The following is a 24,799-nucleotide window of genomic DNA, read 5'->3' on the forward strand; positions in this document are numbered from 1 at the left end:
TGGCCCTCTAGCGTTGTTTATTATTTGTCTCCCTTGTTCGAACTGCATGGTACTGTCAAGTGTCAGTATTCGCTTGATTGGTCAGCATTTGTTTGCACTGCCTGCCTGCATGGTTACATTCGAACCCGATGCATAATTACATGATGCGACTTTAAATTGTGTTCTTTTCGTGTGCATGACAACCATGCAATTTCCATTTGTCCAGGGCTGTGGAGGGTATTACGTGACACTAAACCTGAAATGACAGCACTTGAGCCGACATTGGCGTCTGTTTATGGCCGGTAGACAGTCGTATTTCGGCCCGGTTCGTGGCGCCTGGCGTGATGCGAGTTAAACGTCCATTCAACGAGACAAAAGTCATGTTTGGGCCCTAGTAAGCAAGGTATCTTCCATTCAGGCTGTTACATTGTTATATGCATGTAACATTGCCATTTCACACTGTTATATGTGAGTGTTGCTGTTATTTCGTATCAGGATGCATCTTTGTTACTTGTCGAAACTACTGTCCTAAAAGGCTTTGTCTTCCACCTCTGCTCATCAGCATTCGAAATTAAAGTATTCAGCTATCTGGCTCACAGACACGGTACGGAATGCCATCAAACGTGACAGCATAAAGGGTGCAATATAGTGGTCTATGGTGCAATGAATAAATAACTGGCAATGAAAACAACGGAATGCATAGTTTTCCAAGAAGACACTAGAGTTTTAACCGTGTCTGCATGAGTGATGATAAGTAATATAAGATGGAAAGCTACATAGACGATGCTCTGGTTAAATTTGTGTGACTTGAAATGGCGACATGGCCGTTTTCACACGTGAACGTTTCAATAGGTTTCAAAGGTATCGAAGCATTGTGTACCGTTTCGGAAATATGTTAGTGGGTTAGGGGTTCCAGTGGGAATCACCTATTCCCGCGGGTCTGGAACTATGAGATCGATTCTCGCTCAACTTGGAAGTCCGATGGTGCATGTCGCGCTAACTTCATCAATGTCTGGTGGTGGGGGCTGTCGAGACGGAACACGTGGCATGTGTGACACAACACAAGGCTTCCATTTCACTTGCAATAGCCACGTGTTGTGTCTAGCAAAAGTTGATACGGTATGGGACATGAACATTGAGCAGTCTGTCAACATTTCGTTCCATTACTGAATTATCACCCCTCTCTCCCTTCTCTTTCTTCCTCCCTCCCCTCCCTCCCTCCCTCCATCCCTCCCTCCCTCCCTCCCTCCCTCTCTCTTTCTCCTCTCTCTCCCTCTACCTCCCTTCCTCCCTCTCTCCCTCTCTCCCTCTCTCTCCCTCCCTCTCTCTCTCTCTTTCTCTCTCTCTCTCTCTCTCTCTCTCTCTCTCTCTCTCTCTCTCTCTCTCTCTCTCTCTCTCTCTCTCTCTCTCTCTCTCTCTCTCTCTCTCTCTCTCTCTCTCAGAGCTATCCATCAGAACTAATGAACGCTGGACACTTTTTGGTGCTTATGTGTGTTGTCATCACCTACTGCTTCCTCCGAATCACTCTTCAATATCATCGCCTTCCACCCATTGCACTACTGTGCTAGTGCAATGTAGTATGTGTGCTGGTGTATTGTATATCGCCCATTGCCCATCGTCCGTCGTTCTCTTACCAACACCCGCCGTTCTCCGTTCGTCCAGCGCCTGGTGTTCCTCTCTGTTCGCCTATTACGCATATAGGGCCTTGTTCCGCAGCCGTCGCCGCCAGCAGACCGCAATGCAGTCCCCTCTCCCCTCTCTCCCCTCCCCCCTCTCTCCCCACTGAGCCCCGAGGGACATGGCTCGGACACGGGAACGCAGGGCGCGGCGACAGGCCGCAGGACAGTCTGCTGGAGCGACGCTAGATGGCACGTGTGTTCAGTCTGTCCGTCCGTCTGACCGCACCTGGCAGCATATTTGTTTGTTGTCTGTCTACCTGTATGCCTTTGTTTGTTGGTGTTTGTCTGTTTCTCTCTACTTATCTTCTCTTTCCCTCTCTCTCCACTCCTTTCTCTCTTTTCATTCTCCTTCTCCTCTTTCCATCCTCTCCCACTCTACCTCGCTCTTTCCCTTAAACTCTTTTTCTGTTCCTCAATCCCTTCTCCTCCTCCTTCTCCTCCTCCTCCTCCTCCTCCTCCTCCTCCTCCTCCTCCTCTCTCTCTCTCTCTCTCTCTCTCTCTCTCTCTCTCTCTCTCTCTCTCCCTCCCTCCCCTCCCTCCCTCTGCCTTCCCGGACCCTCCCTTCGATCTTTGTCGGATGCCGCTTGATCTGTTCACCTGTTAACTTATGCTGTCATTTGATCTCAATCTGTCACTCCTATGGGCCAGATCTGTCGCTTCTGCTGTCATTATGCTGTCTTTATCATGTCCTCTGGGCCGCTGGGCCTTTGATTTTTCAATCTGTTGCGTGACGGGACTACTTGTAACTATCTATAGTTGCGTTTATATCGTGTAGCATAGCGTGTAGCTTACAATTGTTCTGTTTGTTGGCTTACCGATCTGCTTAGATATGTGAATAAATGATCCATGTTATCAGGATTTTTTTTTTCCGCTTAGCGTTATTCTCCTTCGCCAGACCAGAGGGCTTGATGCAACCCTCTCTAATATTTTTCTTTTATAATAGAGCACACCTTTTTTGCTTAAGTAGGTCAGAGGTCAGGTCAATGTTAGGTCGAGGGTAAAATCGGCAAGTTTCTACATACATCATCGGCTTTGTAGCGCAGCTGACGAAGAATGGACTGAGATTGATTACCGAAAATGCGTTCATGGGCTACCAAGACAAGATGCATTGCATACAATGCCATGCAACGTTCAAGGTCAAGATCAAGTCAGCTTACAAAAGACGAACCATAGGATAGGATATTTTGGCACGTGTTTGATGGGTCATTTTATTTATAGAACTCAATGAGCATACTCAATAAGCAATAACCTTTTTACGAGGGCTATCTGGTGCACATTTGGTTCACATTTGGTGCAGGTTTGGTGCAGATTTAATCAAATTAACTAGGTTCATTGTTTTTCTTAGAAGATATAAGTTTGGGCTGCAGAGTTGCTTAAATTCTTGATTTTTTTAGACTTATCAGATATTATTTTCGATTAAAGACACTAAACTAAATTCAAGATACGAAGATATGTGCTGTAAAAGAGTCAAGGTACAGGTTTGGTCAAATTGGGTGCATTCGCCAGATAGCCGTCGTGAAAATGGCGAACATGAGTCAAATTTAGATGAATTTAGATGAAGGTCGAGGTCAGGTCAAGTGAGATTGAAGTTAAGTTTAATGTTAACCCGCGCCTCGTAAGGGGAGTGGGGGGCAAACGGCTCCCCTGTTCTTTTCCGTCGATATCTCCTAAACGGCTGCAGATATCGCCACCAAACTTTCAGGACCCCTCCGGGCATCAATTTTACACATTGTGACCAAAAAGTTTTCTAGAGGCTATGATAGGTTGGCCACAAATGACGTCAGAATGACGTCATATTCAGCCATTTTCGACCGAAAAAAGAGCTTCGCGAGAAGAGCTGTAAGGCATACAGCTTTGAAGATACAAAAAATATTAAGACATGAACGGCGTACATAGAATTGACAGGGCTACAGATCTGCTATCTCGGATTTTTTTGAAATTTTTGAATTTTTACCCCCCCCCCCCCAAAAAAAGATTTTAAAATCCAAAAAGTCTTTTGTGTTTGGAAAAATCGGAATGTATATGATAGTACCTACCGTCTTCTATCTACAAACCAAATTTCAGATCGATATCTCTTTTTTGGCTAAGGTATAGCGAAAACTGTTAAAAAATGATGACGTCAAATTTTCAAACTCAATTTTTGGCAATTCTAGACCACGTAGGGCAAAACAAAGGCCACCATTAGACTCCCCGTGACGAGCAACATCGAATTTTATGCAAAATATCAACTTATTTGACCTAATTTGACCTGACCTTCACCAGAACGTAACCTAAGCTGGCCCCAAAGGCTGCCTGTCCCATATAATCGCATTTGTCATGTAAAATGGACCATAAAACATGCATCACACGACACTTTCATTTATTTATTTATTTATTTATTTATTTCACATTACAGACATGTCCGTGGAAACACGGCTATTCTATGTCCAAGTCGTTGTGCATATACAAATCGAATGGGATATGACAACAGTCACCGCAATCATTCACACATTCACCCTCATCACATGTGCTAACTAGGACAGCTAAGTGGCTCGCTCGCGGTCAAACAAATGCTCCCTCAGTGCCGGCTTGAATCGAGCCTGACTAAGAGCGCGCAGGTCCGCCGGCAGCTCGTTGTACCCTGACACCGCAGAGTACAGAAAACGGCGACGTCCGGACTCTGACCTGACAGTGGGGGTCACAAGCATGTCATTGTACCTGGTATCCCGCCCGTGTACACTCTGCCGGGTGACTAGACAGGTGGCGAACTGCTGCGGCTCTGACGTGGCCAGCATTTTGTTCACCAGCACGATGGATTGGTACCTGAACAAGCTCTCGGTGTTAAGCCAGCCGAGTTCGTTGATAACATCGCTCACCCGATCATACTTCCTACGGCCTGAGACGACTCGTGCAGCAAACCTAACCAGCTTTTGAAGTCGTTTGCGCTGGGTTACATTGCTGGCACCGTAAACGGACAGACAGTACCTAATAATCGACAAGACGAGCCCCTGCACCAACGTTACCATGACTGTCGCTGGAAGACTGTGTCTACTGTGACTCAGGCCACACAAGGTACCGGTGCACCGCCGCACCACGTCACTGGTATGCGTCACAAACGACATGTCACTGTCAAACCATACTCCCAGGTTCTTGACAGTGTCAGAGCTGGTGATGGTGGAGCCGCAGAAGTTGATGGTAATGGGAGGCAGACGACGAGTCATCTCCGGCGTGCCGAGGACGATCAGCTGAGTTTTGGCAGCGTTTAACTTGAGGCCGTTCTTGCCATACCAGTTCGACAGAACTGATAGACTGCCTTCCAGTGACCGTTTCAGCTGAACGATGTCTCTCGGCTGTCCGGAAACGTACAGTTGGACGTCGTCCGCGTAGGCGATGATGCCGGTGGAGTTGTCGGTGTAGAGCGGCAGGTCATTAGCATACACATTGTGCAACAATGGCCCGAGCGATGAACCCTGGTAGGTACCGATAGGGTTTAGTAGCGGCTGTGAGAGCGTGTGAGCACGAGACGGTCCGGTAGAGTGAAGCTGCACACGCTGATAATGATTGGCAAGGTAACTCCGGAACCAGCGGGTATCTACACCGTAGAGCTCGAGCTTACGCAGAAGCGAGCTGTGTGGGATGCAGTCGAAGCAGCGCGAGCAGTCCAACAGACAGAGAACGGTGACTTCACGCTGGTCCATGCTCCGGAAAACATGATCGGTCAGGGTGAGTAGAGCAGTGTCCGTGGAGTGGTTGGTTCTGAAGCCGTGCTGGTTTGGAGAAAACAGGTGATGAGAAGAGAAATAGGAATGAAGCTGTTCAGAGACGACGCGCTCGGTGATTTTACCAATAGTGGTGAGAATGGAGATAGGCCGGTAGCTGCTAAAGTCGTCGGATTTTGATGCCTTGGGAATAGGATGGACCAGCGTAAGTTTCCACGAGTCAGGTACAGTATGTGAAGCCAGGCTAGTGTTCACAATGTGAGTCAAGACATGGTACAGTGAGAAAAGGCACATTTTAATAAAACGAATGCACAAGCCATCGGCGCCGCAGGCAGACGAACCGTTCATCCGCCCGACAATGGAGAACAGGTACTCAGGCGTGATGGGTGCAACCGTAAACGAGCCAGTCGACACTCGGGGCAGGCGAACCGGCAGCTCGGGTCCGGAGTCGTCTACCGTGCGTGCCGTGTTCACACCGATATTGACAAAATACCGATTCAGTGCGTCGGCGTCCACCTGCTCGGCTGTGATGGGTGGCTTCCCAGCGCTCTTAGAAGCTATGACAGGCTGCACTCCCCTCCACAGGGAGGCCCGTCCTATTGTGACCCCCAGTGACCTGACCTCTGTGACCTGGCCTGGTATCAGTGACCTCATATAGCAAAGTATGTGTTTGACGAACAATGTACTTACCATCGATGGTTTTCAATAACTTACCAATTTACTCGATTTCACAACACATTTCTTGAAATGCCTGTGAACGGTGAAAATCGGACCTTTGACCTGACCTGTGACATCATCGGTTTGACCTAGGGCAATGAAATTGGGTCACAAGGTAGTTCCCCGATGGGGCTATCGAACGAAATTTGAATTTTGAAAATCTGCCGGTAAATTTCCGAGATTTTAGGGGGGGCGAAACGGCCCCCCTACGGGTGGTAGGGTCCGCCGATAGCCCTACGGGGCGCGGGTTAAGGACCAAAAAAGAAGTCTACCTGATGCAGCTTGTCATGACAAATCAAACGGTGCTATTTTCGGTTCCTGTGCCAAGCCTAATAAAACATACAGATAATTCATTTTTTAGAGCTCGTGGGTCGTGCTCCATCAAAACTCAAATAGCCCTTACATTTTTAACAGTCTTTTAGAATTAGAATTTAGGCGCAGAGACAATATTTATCTATTGTTCATTTCGTCTTTTTCTCAATAAACTAAAAATTTTGGGATTTTCAATTATTTTTCCGAAACTTCAATTAGAAAGGATCAAAATCCAAAAGTATCACAAAAAAACAAAACAAACAAAACAGCCATCTAAAAGGCAAAGTAGAATCGCCTACGTGCTTTTTGTTTTGTCTTCTTAAAACTGAAAATAAAATGGTGTGACGTGACGTTGCATTAAAACGTCATTTTTGCAAAAAAAGGTACGACGGATTTCGCTGAAAACTTCAGGGATCATGTCAAATCAGTAAGGTGCTGTAAGTTTGACGTCTCTGGAGTTAATCCTCGTAGGACCGGACCTATTGGTTTTCTACATACGCGCCGGCCGGGGGGGGGGGTGTACGGCCCCCTTGCCATTTCGCTCTTGAAGGAGCTAGAGAGTCGCGGAAAAAACAAGCGTGTGCATCGATACGAGACGCAGCGATTGGTACCCGATTTTAACACGAGTTCGTTTTTTTTTTTGCAAATAACTTCGCAAAACATGGCCGCAGAGCCGCGATTTTGGCATCATCATGTTCGCCTTCTCTGGCACGTCGAATGATATATGAACTTTTTGTTTGGGTGAGGTCAAATTGAGGTGTTGACCTCGGGTCACGGTCAGGTCAGAGCCCCCCAGGCCGCCAACTTAGTCGAAGGAGGTCATGCCGCATATCGTTCGATTCCGCAGGTCTTTTCGAGTCCATTGGTGGCTTTCCCAACTCGCTAGCTTAATTTGATCAGGAGTTATTGACGAAAACCTCTAATGACCCTCGTGACGTCATAAATGACATCACGCAAGATCAACAATGCAAAAGTGTAGCATCGAAACTTGCAAGGGGTGCATGAAATCACGATTCCGCGTGGTTGATTTAGTTTGAGAAGGTTCCCGGCGTCAAAATAGCAGATTTCATTTTCCCCATTGACTTACAAAGGTGAGGTCACGTAACTGACCTGACCTCATGTGACCCGCGTCAGAAACAATCCGAGATATACAAGTTGTGAGACCTATGATGAATACTAGGTCCTGCAAGTTTCAGCTACCTGTGAAAGCTCCTCTTCACTGAGGGCGTTGCGAATTTGCGACATCTGAAGACCGTGCAGAGGTTTACTTATGACGTCATATGTCAGTGACCTGACCTGAGAGCCAAACTTATACCAATGCGTCACGAGTGTTTCTTTAGTGCAAGAACGCTAGGAATCGCCAAATAAATAGGATTGGAAGGCGAACGCGGACAAGTTGTTACGCTTGATGCTTTCTGTGCTAGGTGGAGAACCATCTCTGAAGGCGTTTCTGGCACAATCATCTGCAGGGCAGCTCAAGGCGGTAGCGCGTGAGGAGCATAAAAGGACGGAGAGCTGCCCAGCAATAATCGGCGAGCTGCCGGGGTACGATAAAAAGTGGAGGGGAGCGGACGGACGAGACGGGAGGGCCTCCGACACTGGCCTCCATTACCGGGGGGCGGCTCCTATTGAGGAGGTGCCAACACCAGAGCACAAACACAATGGAGGCCGAAAAGAAGTGGGCAGCGATTAGAGTGAGGAAGGCGCCACTTCGAAGGAACATGCATATGAGGATTTCGCATGGATGCATTATAGACCAGCCCCTATTGAGTGCAGACAGTAGGCACATATGAGCGTTGAATAGTGTAGGTATCTCTATATGTCGTTGAAATTATTCTCAAGAAGGAACAAGTAACAACTCATATATCTCGCTAAGTCTAGTCATTCAATCTGCTGGTTACGACGTGTGATACGGCACTGAACCACGTCCGATGCCTCTTGAAGACAGACTCCATCAAACAACCATAGCTGCTCTGTCACTGACGACCTCCCCTTCCCCGTCCCTCTCCCCCACAGATAGATAACTGAGCTATCACCCCCCTCCTCCCACCGTGACCTGTGTCTGTGACCCGGGGCGCCGCCGGGTCGGGCTGCGGCGCCCGAGGGTGCGCGCGGCCCGGCGCCCCGGTTGGCCCACTGTCCGCCAGAGCGTCTGTGGCCGGGGGCGCCGCGCTACCGCCCGGCGGCTGTCAGTCCGTCCGCTCGGGCGCCACGCGGGTCTGGCGCCGGGCTGCGCCGGGGCGTTGGCTAGCGTGGGTTCGTTGCGTAGAGTGTGTGCTGACCGGCGTATGTCGTGGTGGTGGTTGGTGCTGTGGTGAGGTCGGGGAACGTGAGTCGCCGTGTTGCGTGAGATCTACTCCCGGTGAATGGTGAACACTGTGTGAGACGAGTGAGAAGCGGAAATCTCCGACGGCTGATGTGAGAGGAATTAGAGCCGACGTAGAGCTGCTGAGGGTTGACGGAAAAGTAACCTGATCCTGATGTGACCTAGGGTGATGAAGGGAGGGGTCACGTGACGTATATGGGGTACCGCATGGTGACAAGAAAGGAGAAGGTTATGCTTGGAGATTGAGGGTATAAGGACATGGTTGGTGGCCCACGGATTTACATCAGATGGCTGCTTCTCAAGCAAATATTTGTTTTATCTCGAGATGGGGCGAGCGTATAGCGGGGCGGCTTGGCTAGTTAGGGTCATGTGCTGGCTGCATATACGACTGCGATGACCTTCATTCCTGCATTCCTTGAAGTATGATATTTCAAGTTATAACGGAACGTGCGATATGCATCCATTTGGAAAAATGGGACGAGAAATGTTTCCAGACAAAATTATATAGCAGTTAAATTACATAACCCGGTTCAGCGTATCTACGCCAGAAGCCATTTCGGCCAATGTTATTCCGCAAACCGATTGGCCAGTAACCAGAAATTGATGGCCGAAATTCATGGCTCGTCTAATCAAATTACTCACTCCGGTGGCTGCTTGTGGCGATTGATGGCAGAGCCCGAGTTTATCTTCGGTGCTGCATTAGCGCATTTTGAAAGATTTATTTTCTCGTATTATTCCCAAAACTATTCATATGTCTTGAAGCGAGTGATGTGCATGCTGTGTTCATTTTGTTTCGTTTTAAAGCTGATACAGATGAAATAGGAAGAGACATTGAACATCACATCATTTTGCGTGCAAGAACGTTTCCATTTTTCGATTTATGTCAGCCTTTCTAAAATTTTGCTAATAATGTTTTAAAAACCATTCTGACCATTCCTTGTTTTTCTTTTTTTCTGCTGCCTTAGATACATCATTTTTTTTTTAGAATGAAGACAGTAAATTAGATAAATCACTAAAACTTTTAAATTCGAAGCGAGTTTTCGTTTTTCCTTGACCTCGTTCCCCTCCTCATTTCAAGTTGCATTAAGTCCGCGTTTTCTCTATGGGACAAGAATGCTTTTGTTGCGTGATGCGATCGTGCCGGATATAAGGCACATCAGAGGTCAGTAATCTGATAATCGCGTGTCCCACCGGACCACTAGTGGCACGGAGAGGCCACCTTTCAGTCTGTCAGGGGACCGCTTTCTAGGCGAGACGGCGACTAAATGCGGGAGAATTTGGTGCCGTTTTCGTACGTTTGACAGATCATTGTTCACGTAAGATCAAAGCAATGGTGAGGTGCTATCACTGCTCACTGCTTATTGTTTAAGCGGTTGGCATTGCTTGTTTATTGTTATTGGTATGACATGACACCTATGCGATAATGTCATACGTAATGCCTTCGGATCTAAGCCGTCATTGCCACACTGTACGTAAAGGGCTTGTGATGTTAATACATACATACATGCATACATACATACATACATACATACATACATACATACATACATACATACATACATACATACATACATACATACATGTATATTTACATACATCTATACAAATAAACATACATATATAATCAAACAAGGTAGAGCTAAAAAAGCATGTGGTTCGTTGCGACATGCAGCAAATGACACTCTTATGACGAATTAAATCCTTACGCTTGACAAGATATAGAAGTAGACCATCTCCGACGAAAAAAATGTATTTTATTCCCTTGCTGACTTATAACGGAAACGTTGCTTGCAGACCTGACCTCATCTGACCCTTCTGGCCTCGTATAAAGCCATTAAAGCCTGAGTGAGCCGCTAGTGCCATGTATCGCCGTGACAAATGGATGCATAGCTGAAGTATATTCCCGATTATTGAGACTGCAGAGGAATCCCATGCCGGATTTGGCGGCCATATCTCAGCGAAATCGTTCTCGGGAATACCAATCGGAAGCTGGTGGCTGGGCGCGGTTCGCACGTTCTCAATCATTCAGAGGTCTTCGGCCGCTCATCACTCTCCGATTGGATACAGCCGAGCCGAGCTGAAACCCTGACTCCCTGCAGCGAGACGGGTCTCACTTCGACTGACCAACGGCCCCACCTCGACTTACCAACTCGAGTGGCGTTATCCTTTTGAGTGAGCTTTTAACATCTGCCCGGGTTTCTCAGCTCAGCTGCGGTGGTGACTTTATTAGCTGCTTGGGTCTGCAATTACCGGGACCGCCTCTCGCCTTCCGCTCACAACAGCTACGTTAGGTGGCGCTGAGATGGGGTTGCGGCCGCTAATTTGCTGTTGATCCGGCTCCTGCGGAGCGAGTCTGGCTCCCTATCCGCCGGACGTACCCTCTCCTCTCCCTCCCCCCGGGGCAGATCGGGGGTCGGCGTTATTGCGGCGCCCACGTATTGAGCGCGCCGGCGGCGTGAGCGGCGCAGCAGCGGGCTCATGGCCGACGGGCACGTGCATCCATAACTCGTCGCCGGCCTTCTGTCGGTCTGCTGCGCTCCATCCACTACCGCCCCCCTGACACCCCCCCCCCCGCGGCACACAGGCCGCCAATGACTAACGGAAGGATACGGCAGTGCGAGCCGTACCGCCCCCCGCCGCCCCCAGTGACAGAGCACTCCGTCACTGGTCATTCATTCCCATTGTGGTCCGAGCCCAGACGAGGCGAGAAAGGATTAGCAAGTCGTTCTGTTTATGGCTCGAAAGTCCCTAAAGGAATGGGGATTCTGATACCATTCCTACAAAATCTTATGACTTTTTTTCGTTTATAGGATGCGCACTGTTTTATCTCTCATTTTGAAGGGAAATTGCGGCTTCAGTATTGCGCAGCCATAGTTGCGTGGCATAAACCATACCACGCTATTTGCTATGCTGGGAAGTAACTATCTCAATATTGTCCACTTCAAAGGAGCGTTGTGCGGTGGCGCTGTTGGCGATGGGCTGCGAGCGGGCGTTTTTTCCGTGGTGTGCGGTGGCGTTGCATGCGATGGGTTACGGGGTGCAGGCGGCCGTTTTCTTTTGTTTTATTTTCCGTGCGGTTTGCGGCTATGTTTTTCACGGTCGGTTGCGGGTGGCCGTTTTTTGTTTGTTCTTTTTTTTCGCAGTGTTTGCACTGGCGTTTTTGGCGGTGGGTTGCGGGCGTTTTCTTTTCCTTGTTGTTTCCCGTGGCGTTTTGCTGTGGCAGTTGGTTGCGGGCGGGCGTTTTTATTTATCATTTCCCGCGGCGTTTACGGTGGCGCCGCGGTGGCGTTCCCCTTTCTCCAATCACGGTCCAAGGAGGCGCGTCAGCACTGCCGGCCTCTAGTAGGTATTTAAGCTTTTGGTTTACACAGGAACAAATGTGCCAGAAGTAGGCATACTTGATGCGTTATACAAATAATTTTAGTTTATTCATACAATGTAAATCAGCTATACGTTTAACGTTGACGTAAGTGGATAGTAAGGAGAGAGTAATCAATCTCTTGGGATTTGATAGGATAACATCTTCGCGCTAATGTATTCTTACAATTAGCATATTAACAGCGTAATCACATTAGCGCGAGGGGCCAAATAAATTGCAGGCCACAGAGCTGGGCAGCTGAACAGTAAATGGTTCTGACAACGTCAACAGCTTGTCTTCCTGTGACTGGGGTGGCCAGAAAACTCTGCATACCTACCATCGAATACCATCAAATTACACTCGCAGTGCGTATGCAACACCTTCAAGCCTCCATCCGTCAAGGGAAAGCGTCGTCCTATCGCGTCGTCGTAAGTCGTGTCGGTCATGCCACGTAGCGTCTCTGTAAGTCGTTGCAGCCCAGTCGTATAAGGTATCGCTTTCGGGACAATATCGGTGCTTTCAGCAGCCTCGCACATGGAAAATAACCGCGAAGCAGAGTTCACGTAACACCAAACAACAATTGCCCCAAATTACAGATTTGACCTCCAGTCTCCACCAATATGTTTCACAGGCTAGGGTAGGCGCAACGTGCTATTTCGGTGATTGCCGTCTGCCCTGACTGAGCAGACCGTCTCTGGCGGAGCTGCGAGACAGACCCTCGTCAGCTCATTTGGCCCGCGACGTGACTCAGTTCGAGTCACACAATTATCTCGCCCACCCGCCGCCGACGCCCATTGAAAGCGCGTCACACTTCAGCCCAAATGGTCGATCGTCGTCGACCAAAAACATGTTAGTTGTTCTTTACTGGAAGGTGCCGGACATGACGAGAAATTAATCGCAGTTTTGCTAGTGATCATTTCTATTGTGTGTCTGTGTTTACAATCAAAATGGGATTTCTTCTTTAAATATGATCCTAAATACACATATTTATGATAAAAACCTGTCGGCAAAATCATGGGGCAAAATACCTACATCACTATTATTTGTCTCGGTTTTGAACCAACCGAAATAATTCGAAGGTAAAATATTCACGAATTTGAGCTGAATCTTGTGTTCATCGACCTGCATTCCTTTCGCTCCTGTCTGCCTTTGCCACCAACCAAACATCCCATTCTGCCCTTATATATTCCATGTGCGTTGTATCATGGGTCTACCACCGGGGAACTAGCCAAGCGTGGCCGAGGGGGGCCGCCTGCACCGGGCACCCGCGTTGTGATAGAGTCGGTTGGGAAGGGGTGGTGGGGAGAGGGAGCGAGCGAGGGAAAGAGTTGGGGAGATCGGCATAGGGATGGAAAAGGAGAGTCTGATAGTGTCCAGAACATAGTGAATGTTTGCGGAAAGGCATATTAGGTCGGGAGAGAGCTGGTAGGCTATTGAGTCAATAAATCGTCAGAAGGTGAACAACAAGCTGTAGAGGCGGAAGGAAGTAGTGAGAGATGGGAGGGAACTGCGGACTGGCAATCTTTAGGGTGCAACCACCACTGCTGGGGGAGGAGAGGGTTGGGTGGGAGGGGGAGATCCCTACTGCGTGGAAGGTAATCACGGCATCCCACCCAGGTTCAGGGACGGAGCATTGAATTATCTGGTGTCGGGGCGCCGCGCAATCTCGGGTCGGTACTCCTCTCGGTCGGCCAAGTACTCCGCGCCAGCCGACCGAGAGGCGTTTGTGATGAGGTAGGATGCAGGTTACCACCCTGACCTCTGACCTCGCGTCCGTGTCAGCATCAGGGGGGGCAAACTCGGCGCGGTAATCAGTGATCCACAGCTACACTGTCAGAGTCAGCCGCCGGAGACTTCTGCTCGGCGGGCAGCCGCCTTGTTGACGGTCGGCCGCCCAATGTGGCAGCCAAATGAGCTTACCCAGCTGCGGGGCTCACAGTGGGCTCATCTCACCAGCTCGGGATAGCTGCTGAAACGTCCGGGACTCGGTGAAACGAGCGTGAGATGTGCGTCAACGGCGTGACGATGTTGTCAGTGCTCATACGACAACCGTTCGAGGCAGTGGTGCTTAGAGACTGAGAGTGAGGCAGTGCGCCATCTCTGTGAAGACGAGCACCAGGCCAGGGAGAGAGGGAGAGTAAGAAGACACTGAGGAGAGAGCAGGGAGAGAGAGCGAAGATGAACTCGGTACAGAGTGGAGGAGGAGGCGGCGGAGGACTGGAGGAGGACATCAAGGTAAGTTAACTGGTCCGAAAATGTGCTTGTGTGTGTACATACATATGTGATTATGTATACAAGATTCAGGAATGATTTAAGAGAGGGATTATTTTAAGGCTAGTAAAAGGACACGCGGATAAGAGAACAATAACCTTTTAGCACATTTCCTTAAAATTTGAGGAGACTTTCATTTTGGCATGGTGTCATTTTAGTATGGTGCAACTTTCCATTTTTTCATTTTTTTTTGTATCTGTTCCCAAGAGAGAAATAATTTTGAAATGTGTTTCATCTGTCTTCAGGCATCCCTTTGCAACTGTTTTCTGCAATCTAGCGGTTCTGTTTGCGCCATCTCACAATGTGAAGCGGACATTACATTCCTTTACGAAGCCAGACGCTGTCGACAGCTGCTGTATTGGCTCCATTTGACCGGCCCGCTTCATTTTGCTGTCACGTACTACAGCTAGAAGTTCCGAACTTGGTCCGCCCATTACTGATACACTGGCAATTCCGGTGAACCGGCATAGTGACCAATCCTGCACCGGGTCATTTCCCACTGCCCTTTCCAAGCTGTGGCACCGTGAGATCTCCCGAAGTACCACACAGATACCGCGGACACGGATTACACATTGATTGAGCGTTCGAGCGAGCTGTCATCAATGTATGGATCATGACGACGTGAGGACCGATAGCACGTGACAGCTACTGACAGCACCGACACGAGGATGACGGAGGGCGCCCGGGGCGGAGATATGAACGTCCAGAGAGACCTCGCGCAGGATCGGTGGTCCGTCCGAGGACCATGTTTGTCAATGAGGCCACTATATCAGCGTGAGCACCTCGTCAGCGGGGTTTAGTCTGCTAGTACGAGTTCCATACACGATGATACAATTCCAAATGTCTTGTTTCGCGATGTAGACACTGGGTTCAGGGCCACTCGCCTGAAAAATGGCCTCGGAAGTAGGGCGGCCATCTAGAGAAGATAGTTACTAGGGTAATTTTGTGCTTAACAGCCTAGATACCAGACAGGGAGGGAGAGAGGGAGAGAAACGGAAATAGAGAGAGAGGACGAGGGAGGGAGGGAGGGAGGGAGAGAAAGAGAGAGAGAGAGAGAGAGAGAGAGAGAGAGAGAGAGAGAGAGAGAGAGAGAGAGAGAGAGGGAGGGAGGGAGGGAAGGAGGGAGAAAATTGTAGCACGCATGGAACTCAGCTGCTAAAGAGGGATTTTCAATTCAAGATCGCTTGTGCCAATCTGAAAACTGACCGCCACCCCATCATCCTACACTTACTCAGTATCGGATCACAAACCCGTCACACGCTGACGCGTTCAGAGAAGCCAGTGGGTGGGCTGAGGGAGGGGAGAGAGGGTCATCGCTCCCTCCATTCTCGAGAACCGATACGAACCCGACGAGCACCCACATCGGCGGGCGATCTGCGTCGAGCGCGCTTCCCGCGCCATTCCGAGCCATCTCCCCGCCCGGGAGAGCATCTCCCATCACCCCCGCTGCGCCCGCGGGCCGCCCTCAACCGCTGTGACAATGCCCAGACACGGAGCCGGCGCCAAGATGCAAATTTCCTCACTGTCAGAATCCCGCCGAGCGGCGGTGCCGGCAATCTTCTGGCGCGAGATCCGTTTTCGGAGCGGGCCGATTTTAATCTATTTCCGGTTGGCTCGTTTCCACGGTGGAAAACAGGCTTTAGCGGCGCGGCGGCGAGTAGCTCGCTCGGGTAATTGGGGCTCACGTCGTCACTTAGGCAGCCCTCCTTGGACATGTGCGCGCCTCTTGATGCTTGCTAATAGCATCAGTGTCAACGCTTACGTCGGCCGTATAAGGGAAATTTTCATGGAGTGTGTCATTCTCGAGCACCGATACGAACCCAACGAGCACCCACATCGGCCGGCGATCTTTGTCGAGCACGCTCCTGAGACTGCATCCCTTGCGACTGTCCCCAAGCGGTGCCTGCCTGAAATGGTCTGAGGGGGGAGGGGGGCATATTCCAAGCTCATCGGGGCCATTGGAGGCAGTCTCACTGGCTGATTTCAATCCGCTCCCTAGCTGGAGCGGTCGGGGTCACGGTCTCGGTGGTGATCACTCGGGTAGCCGACCTCCGCAGTGGATCCCTCTCGATATAGGCCGACCGCCCTGGTGCTCACAGAGCCGAGACGTTCCGACTCGGACCGGTCAGAAGTTGAGACGTGCCGGCCGGGGTCGGGGTCGGGTCGGTCGGGGTCGGGTCGGTCGGCTCTGACGGCGGCGCCGCTCAGGCGGCCCGGCCCTGTTTACGACTTCATCCGCCGGAGGTATATCACTCGGCGGCAACTTTGTCGCCGGATCGTTCGGCGGGGAACGGGCACCCGTTCCGGTCCGGCCAGATGATGACACGTGCTGACCGGCTGAGGGAAGTGCCGCGGAGAGTTATGACGGCCGAGGTACTGCCGGGAGGCTGAACTTGGGGGATGGAAGGTGAGACGCGGCGTCATATCAGCCGCGCTGCAAGGGATGAGAGGTTAGATACTGAACCGTCAGCAGCATATTGCAAAGATGCTTCTATCGACGCTTCTATTCTTAGAGGCAAATAATATGTCTTCCGTCGCTTGAGACATCACTTAACTCGTAATGTTGTGGATTTGTAGACATACACAGCTTCTTGGGAAATTGTCGCTAACCTACCAGCGCAGTATCCTTTTCTAAGTCCGCACGAGCTGGCTCGTATCGTAGGATGTCGTAACTCAGGCAGTGTCACCGAGAGGGTCCCCTGACACCCGACTAAAATAGCAAGGCGAACAACTTCGCGCGAACAACTTTGAACTTCAGTAGATGTGCGCTTGCCTTGGTCCTCCAGCTTAGGGGGTGTCTTGCGGTTCTATTTGGCGTCAATGAGCTTTAATATAACGAAGGGTAGCCGCACTGCTTTGGTTGTTGTTCTCTATTGGCTCAATTAGTGCAGTTGGTGTGGCGAAACAGGTTAATGATCAAGATATTTCATAGGAAAAAATCAAAGGCAAGAAATGAAGTGGGGTTTCTCTTTTACATAGCCAAAACAATGCCAATTCCGATTATCATTGTCGGTTTTTACAAGCTTCCAGGCATCAAAACAGCCACCAATGCCTGCCTCTTGTTTGGAGTACCTGCCCGGAGAAGCTCGTAGAACAGGAATAATGAAGGGCTTAATCGATTGGTCCTGATCATAAGCAGTAAGCGAAGTTCATTTTACCTGACCTTGCTCAATAAAAATGAATGAGCAGTTGTCAGACATCGGATGACGTTGTCGAGAGTCATATGTCTGTGCCAGCGCTAATAAAGGTCAAAACGACTATGACAATCGGAGACAGAGGTTGCCTTGTTACCGACTCATAAATTGGGTGCAGACATAAGCGAGTTGCCCTATGAATCACATGTAAAAAAGTTGTTGCTGATGTGGAGTAATACTCAGACCACCGCAATCTTTTATGTAAATACTTCTTCAGGTGGGTATATGTAGAAATTGACAAATAAGGACGCCTGCATTGAGATTGAGAGCACTATTGCCAAAATGCGTGTTTTTCTTGGAATATGAAACACCGTTGTTTCTTTGGTGTTGGCACACATTACGAGTATTTTGCATTAGCACATACAATTGTGTGCAGCGAGGCAGCACTATAGCATTTTGTACTCGTTTTCTGGCACTGTATTTATTCAGGGGCCGTGACGGTCTCAATCGAGTGATGCCGGCTGTAGGCAGAGTGCCCCGAATGCACCACCCATTGTGCCGAGAAGGGGTGTCGTTCGGGTCCTGGGGCCACGCCGAAGGCCGGAGCGGGTCACAGCACCGCGCCCCACTCCCCCAGGCAAACATTCCGACACGGTACATTCCTATATACTTAAAAGATGGTCTGGTCAAACATGGCGTGGTATAAGAAGATGATCGAATTGAGCCATGCGGATCGCTGGGATTTATGTTTCCACTCGAGTGCAGACATGCAACTAGTCATTTGCAGCGCTATTCTAGAGACAGCGGACTTTTCTGTTTCGAAGCATGTTGTTGAAAACTGCTGTCTGGCTCAGGGACATCGTTTGGCTAAAACCAAAGGCCGATGGTGTCCATCGACCAAACGGGGCTGAACGGCTCGTACCGATTGGTCGACTGGTCAGACGATCCATCCAGGTATAGCTAGTTGAGTCAGTTGCGCCCCCTCATCCCCGGCGGGCCAGACAGGGGTCAGCTCAGCCATCGAACAGCGGGTCGAACGCAGACAGACACTCTTAAACTGGTGCCATAAATCTCATAGTAGTTTCCAGATCTATCGTAAGTCAGAAAATTATTTATTGGATTTAAACCGTCAAAATATTGATATACTTATTTAAGCATCGCTTTTATTTACATAAAAAACGATTTTATCATATCTGTAAGTTTGACGACCAGCAGTGTTTTGTGCTCGTCTCTCTCTCTCTCTCTCTCTCTCTCTCTCTCTCTCTCTCTCTTTTTTTTTTTTTCTCTCTCTCTCTCTCTCTCTCTCTCTCTCTCTCTCTCTCTCTCTCTCTCTCTCTCTCTCTCAGGAGAACAAGGTCCTTCTGCTCGTCCGTCTGCTCAGGAATTCACTTTCCCTCGCTGAAAGAAAAATGGTTAAAATATCGAACGGTTGGTGCATGGGGAAGATTAAAACTATGTAGACGATGATGGATATCTTACTACCAGAAAACTGTTCAGGCGCGCATTGTTACAAGTATAATGTTGGTTAGTAGCAATGGACGCTTCTCTGCTACTCGTCTTATATTGCTTTCTTATAGCGCTTTGTAGAGTGCAGTTTCAATTTATCCATGAGATTCAATATCTACCGTGTCAGTAAGCCAACCCAAGTAATTGGACCAATACAAACACCATCATTTACCGGCACCTCTTGCGCCGCTTCCCGGTACAGTGTTGCCCGATAGCGCCTGTTTATTTCTCCCGTATCCTATTTATCTTCTCCCTACCGCGTCGGCGCCTCTCCTTCCTTTCATCTCCATTTTCCGGCTACGGCGCTGCCAGCACCATCAGCATATCTTGTGCGGCACCGCCTCCTTTTCCGTCAGTCTGTAACGAGCAATGGTCCGTGATCGTTCCGTGCCATCAGTCCCTCCACCAGACTGACCAGACGTCAACTGACGTCATCGGATGGTACCAGACGTCACCAGATGTCATTGTATGTCAGTGGACGTCAGCGAACGTTATCAGACGTCAGCAACTGACCTCTCTGAAGTCTGAACATACGATGACACAAGGGGATGTTATGTCACCAGACACTGGGCGCGTCAGCTGAAGTCACTACAAACATATGACATCACTTTACGTCAGCTGACGTTAATAGATGCACCCATACGTTACCAGACGTGTGTGCTTGTTGCTAGGCGTCACCTGATGTAAGGAGACCACTATTTACTATGCTTACCATGCGCCACCTGGGGTATTATTGGAGAAGTTTTTTCTTTCACTTTTTATCGCACCCTCTCATCTTCATGCAGTCTCTCTCTCTCTCTCTCTCTCTCTCTCTCTCTCTCTCTCTCTCTCTCTCTCTCTCTCTCTCTCTCTCTCTCTCTCTCTCTCTCTCTCTCTCTCTCTCTCTCTCTCTCTCTCTCTCTCTCTCTTTCTCTTTCTCTCTTTCTCACTCCCTCTCTCTCCCTCTCTCCTCCCTCCCCTCCTCTGCCGATGCTGTGTAGTAATGCAGCTCTGCGGGTAATCGATGAGCTCGACCGCAGTGGGCCACATCTGTTCACTTGGACCGTGTGAACGCCTAAAAACAGCAGCGGGGACCGCCGGACAGGGTCAAACCGCCTCGGAGAACGCCAACAGGGGATTTCCCGGGTGGGAGTTACCCGTTGGAGAACTACAACCAGGGAGTTCCTGGGAGTTATTGGAAACTACAATAAGCACGAGGGCACGTGCCGACAGACGACAGTGCTGGTAATGGTGGCTGGTGAGAGTTTGCTGCTACTAGCTCTGATGGCGCTGCTTGCAAAACACCAGTTGGGGCTCGGGGATTCCGGGATCGACTCCCAGTGCTGCCTCGCCCTTCCTAACGGAGGTGTTATCGTCGTCCCTAGCTGCAGCCGCTTCGCCATTTTGTATTTTTGTCCACGCACGGGATGATGAAATGCGTCAAATCAAACAATTGACTGATTTGGTTAATCACAGCCCTTAATTTTCAGGATGGCTATTATGAGCCGGGATGACTGGCTTCATAGGTACTCATAGCTACATGCAAAAACCAGTGTGTCATGCGAAGTGGTCGTTCCTATTGATGTCCGGCAAACTAGGATGTAGGCATTGCCAAACCGAATGGATGAGCTGCTTCAGTTGCTTACGTCAGGTTCTCCACTCGACTCGTATAGTATTTCGGACGAGTTTATTGGGTTTTACGATCTTCGTCTGAAACTCCATCGTATACGAGACACATCTATAATATGCCGCAAAATTATCAAAGGACCGGTAATTCACAGCGCTTGCATTATCCTTTGATAGGTTTATATTTCTAGCCAGCTGCCGAATACTGCATTTTGTGGTCTTGTCTGAGTGCATTTTTCCATTTACCTTGTATGGATGATCATATAACTTACGTATCTGTTCCCATATTTTTGTGTGATGGTAGAGCAAGCACATTTACCCACACTCAGCAAGACTTTTAAATACGCTTTTGTGCAAGTAAAGGAAATACGAAGCTCATTCTTCAAGTGAAAATACATAGATATTATGCCACCTACGGTATCGGGTAATTCTATCGAAATGCCTTGATCTGCGCCAGTTATTATATGCAATTGGTGCATTGTGTTTTTAGCTTAACCCAATAATTTATTTTGAGTGGAAATGTTATTCTGCCTCCTCCATGTTTTATCCTAACAGGGCACAACATTGTTTATTCTCTGCTTTATTTACTGCGGTTCGAACTCACTCGGTCCTGTAGGCACCTCGTATATTTTCGTTCGTGCTCCGCTGTATCTCTTCCGAAGAGCAATCGGATGTGCTGGCTGTGGGCTGTTGTCTCTATTGATTACAACTTCACTGGGTTTTGCAATGCTCTACTATGTTGGCTGAAAGCCAAAGCCACGAAAAATGGATTTGTTGACAATGAAGACACTCAATTTTGTTTTAACTGTCCATAATGTTTCGCTTCACACACATGGCAATATCTCCCGGTAGATCAGGTGCATTGAGGCTGCTTCCAGCGCAACGTGGTGGAATCATTTGATCAAAGTGCAGCAGCTGAGTGATCGCATATTGCCATTCATCCGCATCATGATAGATACACAAACTTTCACAGCCAACCCTTATTCGGCAATATTTACATTAACGATGTAATTAAAACAAAAATATGAACGCGTACTTTCCAAGACCCCTTCGTGATTCAATGCTCAGTTACTGGTGTATTAGCAATAAATTGGTAATGCCCAAAGCTCAACCTATATACTATATTTCCCCTCAAATGACAAGAGTTCTGTCTGTAATGGAGCATGCGTATTACGTAGTCCTTGCATCTAAATGAGACTGCTGCAATGTGTTTGTTTTGCTTGTGGTTTTATATCTTTGCGATATTATCTTCATGTTACTTTTTCATGAGTAGGGTAGAATATGTTTTCTTACAAACTTAGCCCGATTTTTTCTCTTACTTATTTGTTGTTGCTATGGCATTTTATTTTGCCAGAATATCACCAAGTTTGTGCCTGATATCAGAAACACAAATTGTTCAATCAGGTCCCGGGGAGATGGATTGATCTGTTTCCGGTTTCATCAGTGTTTGATGGCCGTATTTTACTGCGCGCGGTGGCACTGGTGTGGCCAATGTGAGCTAGGGTGTCGCGGTCTGGTCGGAGCGTGCTCTGAGTGGCCCTAGGTCGCGTCTGTCACTGCGGCCAATCCAATAACGGACGGGCCGCTTTGCTTAGTGTCGCGGGCCGGACTCACGAGAGCTGCAGGGTCACTGGGGTTGCCACTGGGAGAGAATCATGATGGAAAACACGGCATGAATATGATGGAGAGCACACGCGGTCAACTCGTAAATTGTAAAGGGGATATCAAAAATGTGTGGTCATGCTTTATCTTTTTGATGGGGGAAATCGGGCACTAAAGATCACATTGTCATGCTATGTGAATATCTTATTGTTATAAATATGTTCGCGGTAAGTGTAGGCATTACTTTTTTGTTTTAATCATAAGAAAGGTATGCTGAACCTCAATCATGTTTGCCAGAACATCGTTACCTCCCAGGAACATCGGTGCCAAGCATGCATCCTCTGGCAAGAAATATAATAAATTTGGCGTTGCATATGCGTTCATATTGCGTAGCGCTTACCAATTTTAATAACCCGGTTTTCAGTAGCTCTTCTATGCCGTGGCATTGGCCATTGCTTACGCGGAGTCACACTCCGGGCGGACACGGCTTCCATTTGCGGACTGCGCCGAGCTCCGTCGGGCTACTGCATGTGTAGGCTGTACCGCAACGCACCCGTGTTCTGCGGCACAGCCGAGCCTTCCGGCGGCTCAGCCGGGTGTTAGCGGCACAGCCTAGCGCGCCGGCGGCACGGCTAGCAGTAAAACACTGCCATAGCTTACAGCTACACGTAAACACAGGTGATACTCGTTAGGCCACAGCTAAGCTGAGAAGACTTGTACTTGTTCATAGCATTACATTACGACGCTTGCGGACGTGAGCAAACAAAATCGTTGCTGTGTGCTCAGGAAAAATATTGCAAATATTGCTAAAGATCAACTGTTGCATTAGAACATCTTCTTCTGAACTCTGGCGCAGGTGAACTTTGGGCCTACGACCTTTCATCCGGATCCCCCTAGAGCTGACTGCTCCCTCCGAGTACCCTGTGAGATCCCTCTTTCTCCTCCCGGACGCGGACGAAGCCCGACGGGATGGCGCTGGCTGACGGCGGCGGCAGCGCCATCGGTGGCGGTGTTACCATCGCAGTCTTGGCGTGTACCGAATAGAGGACGCTGCTAGCGATAGGTGCGTCGGTGGGGCTACGGTATACCTTCATAGTGAAGGTCTTTATCTTTCCAACGAAGGCGAATTAATGTAACACAAACAAGATCAAACATCAGTGATCTTTTTCTTAACCCTCGCATGTGTGGGGGGGGGGGTCGGATGGACCCCCCCCATGGTTTTTCGCGAATAACTCGCGTAAAAAGCGTCCGATCGCGACGAAACTTTCAGTACCCTCGCATTGATCAATTTTACACCTACCCTGAAAATTTCATGACCCTGACCCAAATGACCTTTGACCTGTGACCTCTTTTCCGAGACCATGTTTGGCCGGAATCGCGATTTCGCGTATGTCGGCTCGCACTAGCCGCGTGTTTGCAAGCTTTTCGTGGTTTCAAACGTGCAAACATGTGATTTGATGTTACTCCCGTGTGTGTCAAGGTCACCTGAAGGTCAGGTCAGGTCATTGACCTTTGGTGACCTCGGGTGACCTCGGGTCACTTTTTCGAGTTTTACATGTTTCTAGGCTAGTTTTTGGAGCTGAATTCGAATTTAGCAACCATTTGAACATTTACGAAGTAGTTTTGGTGACTTCGTAACATGTTACGAAGCTGTCAGAGGCGGTTGACACGTACTACGAATACCCGTCACGACGCCTACTGGTTGACCTGACCTGACCTGACCCGACCTGGTCTAAATGCTTCAAGACATCATCTTTGATCAAAACTAACGCGATATTCGTGATCATCACCCCGAAAAACCTCTTAGCAGCCACACTTTACGACTTTCTAACAGGTCCCGATTTTCCCGACTTTGGGTCATTGACCTGACCTGGAAGGTCAACCAATGACCTAGGACCTTGAAATTGGGTATCATCGGCTTCCTCTCGTCACGGGCAACACGCTCGTTTTTTCCGCGAAGCTCTAGCTCGATCAGGGGCCAAACGGCAAGGGGGGGGTCCAACCGACCCCCCTACACATTAGAAGCTGGCAAACGCCGCACACATGCGAGGGTTAAGTTGAGTCCGACATATGCTGCTTCAGTCACGTGCGATGCGGGTCATGAAAGTTGCTGTGACTGTTTTCACTTGTCGAGCAATAGCCTTTTAGGAACTGTCTACCTATGGCGTGACAGGATTTAACCCGTTTTTTCCTTTATTTGCAGGTAAGAAAATGCTGCAGTCGGCGCGGTGATGTGATTTCGGCTGCCTTTGCACCACCTAGTTCGTGAGTGAGGCATATACCTGATGACTATATCGTACGCCATTTAGTGATTCTTTATTTGCAGATGCAAGTTGTTGATTTTATGCACGGCCCTCCAGCAAAAAAGTGGTTGGTCAGCCACTGTCTATTTGGTAAAATAACTTTGAATGATAGTCACTCACTCCAGTAAAACGACTGAATAGAAATGAGGAGAAGGTTAATTGGAGTACTTCGGCAATGGCTTTCAAAGCCATAACTGACGTATTGATCAATGCAGATCCATTATTGTGCTGTTGAGCTGTTGTATTGTATGGCTGTTTCTAGAAACATGTATTTTCAATATTTCATCAAAAGCAAAATTTAAAATATGG

The 24,799-nt window shown here is 48.8% G+C and overlaps 1 protein-coding gene across 2 annotated transcripts in view; it reads left to right on the plus strand.

The window, feature by feature from the left end:
* The window catches only part of LOC122369806 (inactive dipeptidyl peptidase 10-like), a 121,129-nt gene that overhangs the window by 9,189 nt on the left and 87,141 nt on the right, over positions 1–24,799 (plus strand). The window contains exon 1 of one of the 2 annotated variants that reach the window (XM_043344827.1): positions 13,857–14,304. The exons of the other annotated variant lie outside the window; for it this stretch is intronic. Coding sequence (XP_043200762.1) covers positions 14,248–14,304 — 57 coding nt within the window. The 5' untranslated portion in view covers positions 13,857–14,247. Of the gene's footprint in view, positions 1–13,856; positions 14,305–24,799 lie in introns of those variants that run through there. 2 annotated transcript variants of the gene reach the window in all.

The sequence above is a fragment of the Amphibalanus amphitrite genome, unplaced genomic scaffold (assembly GCF_019059575.1).
Source record: "Amphibalanus amphitrite isolate SeventyFive unplaced genomic scaffold, NRLGWU_Aamphi_draft 001074F_arrow, whole genome shotgun sequence".
Lineage (NCBI taxonomy): Eukaryota > Metazoa > Arthropoda > Thecostraca > Balanomorpha > Balanidae > Amphibalanus > Amphibalanus amphitrite.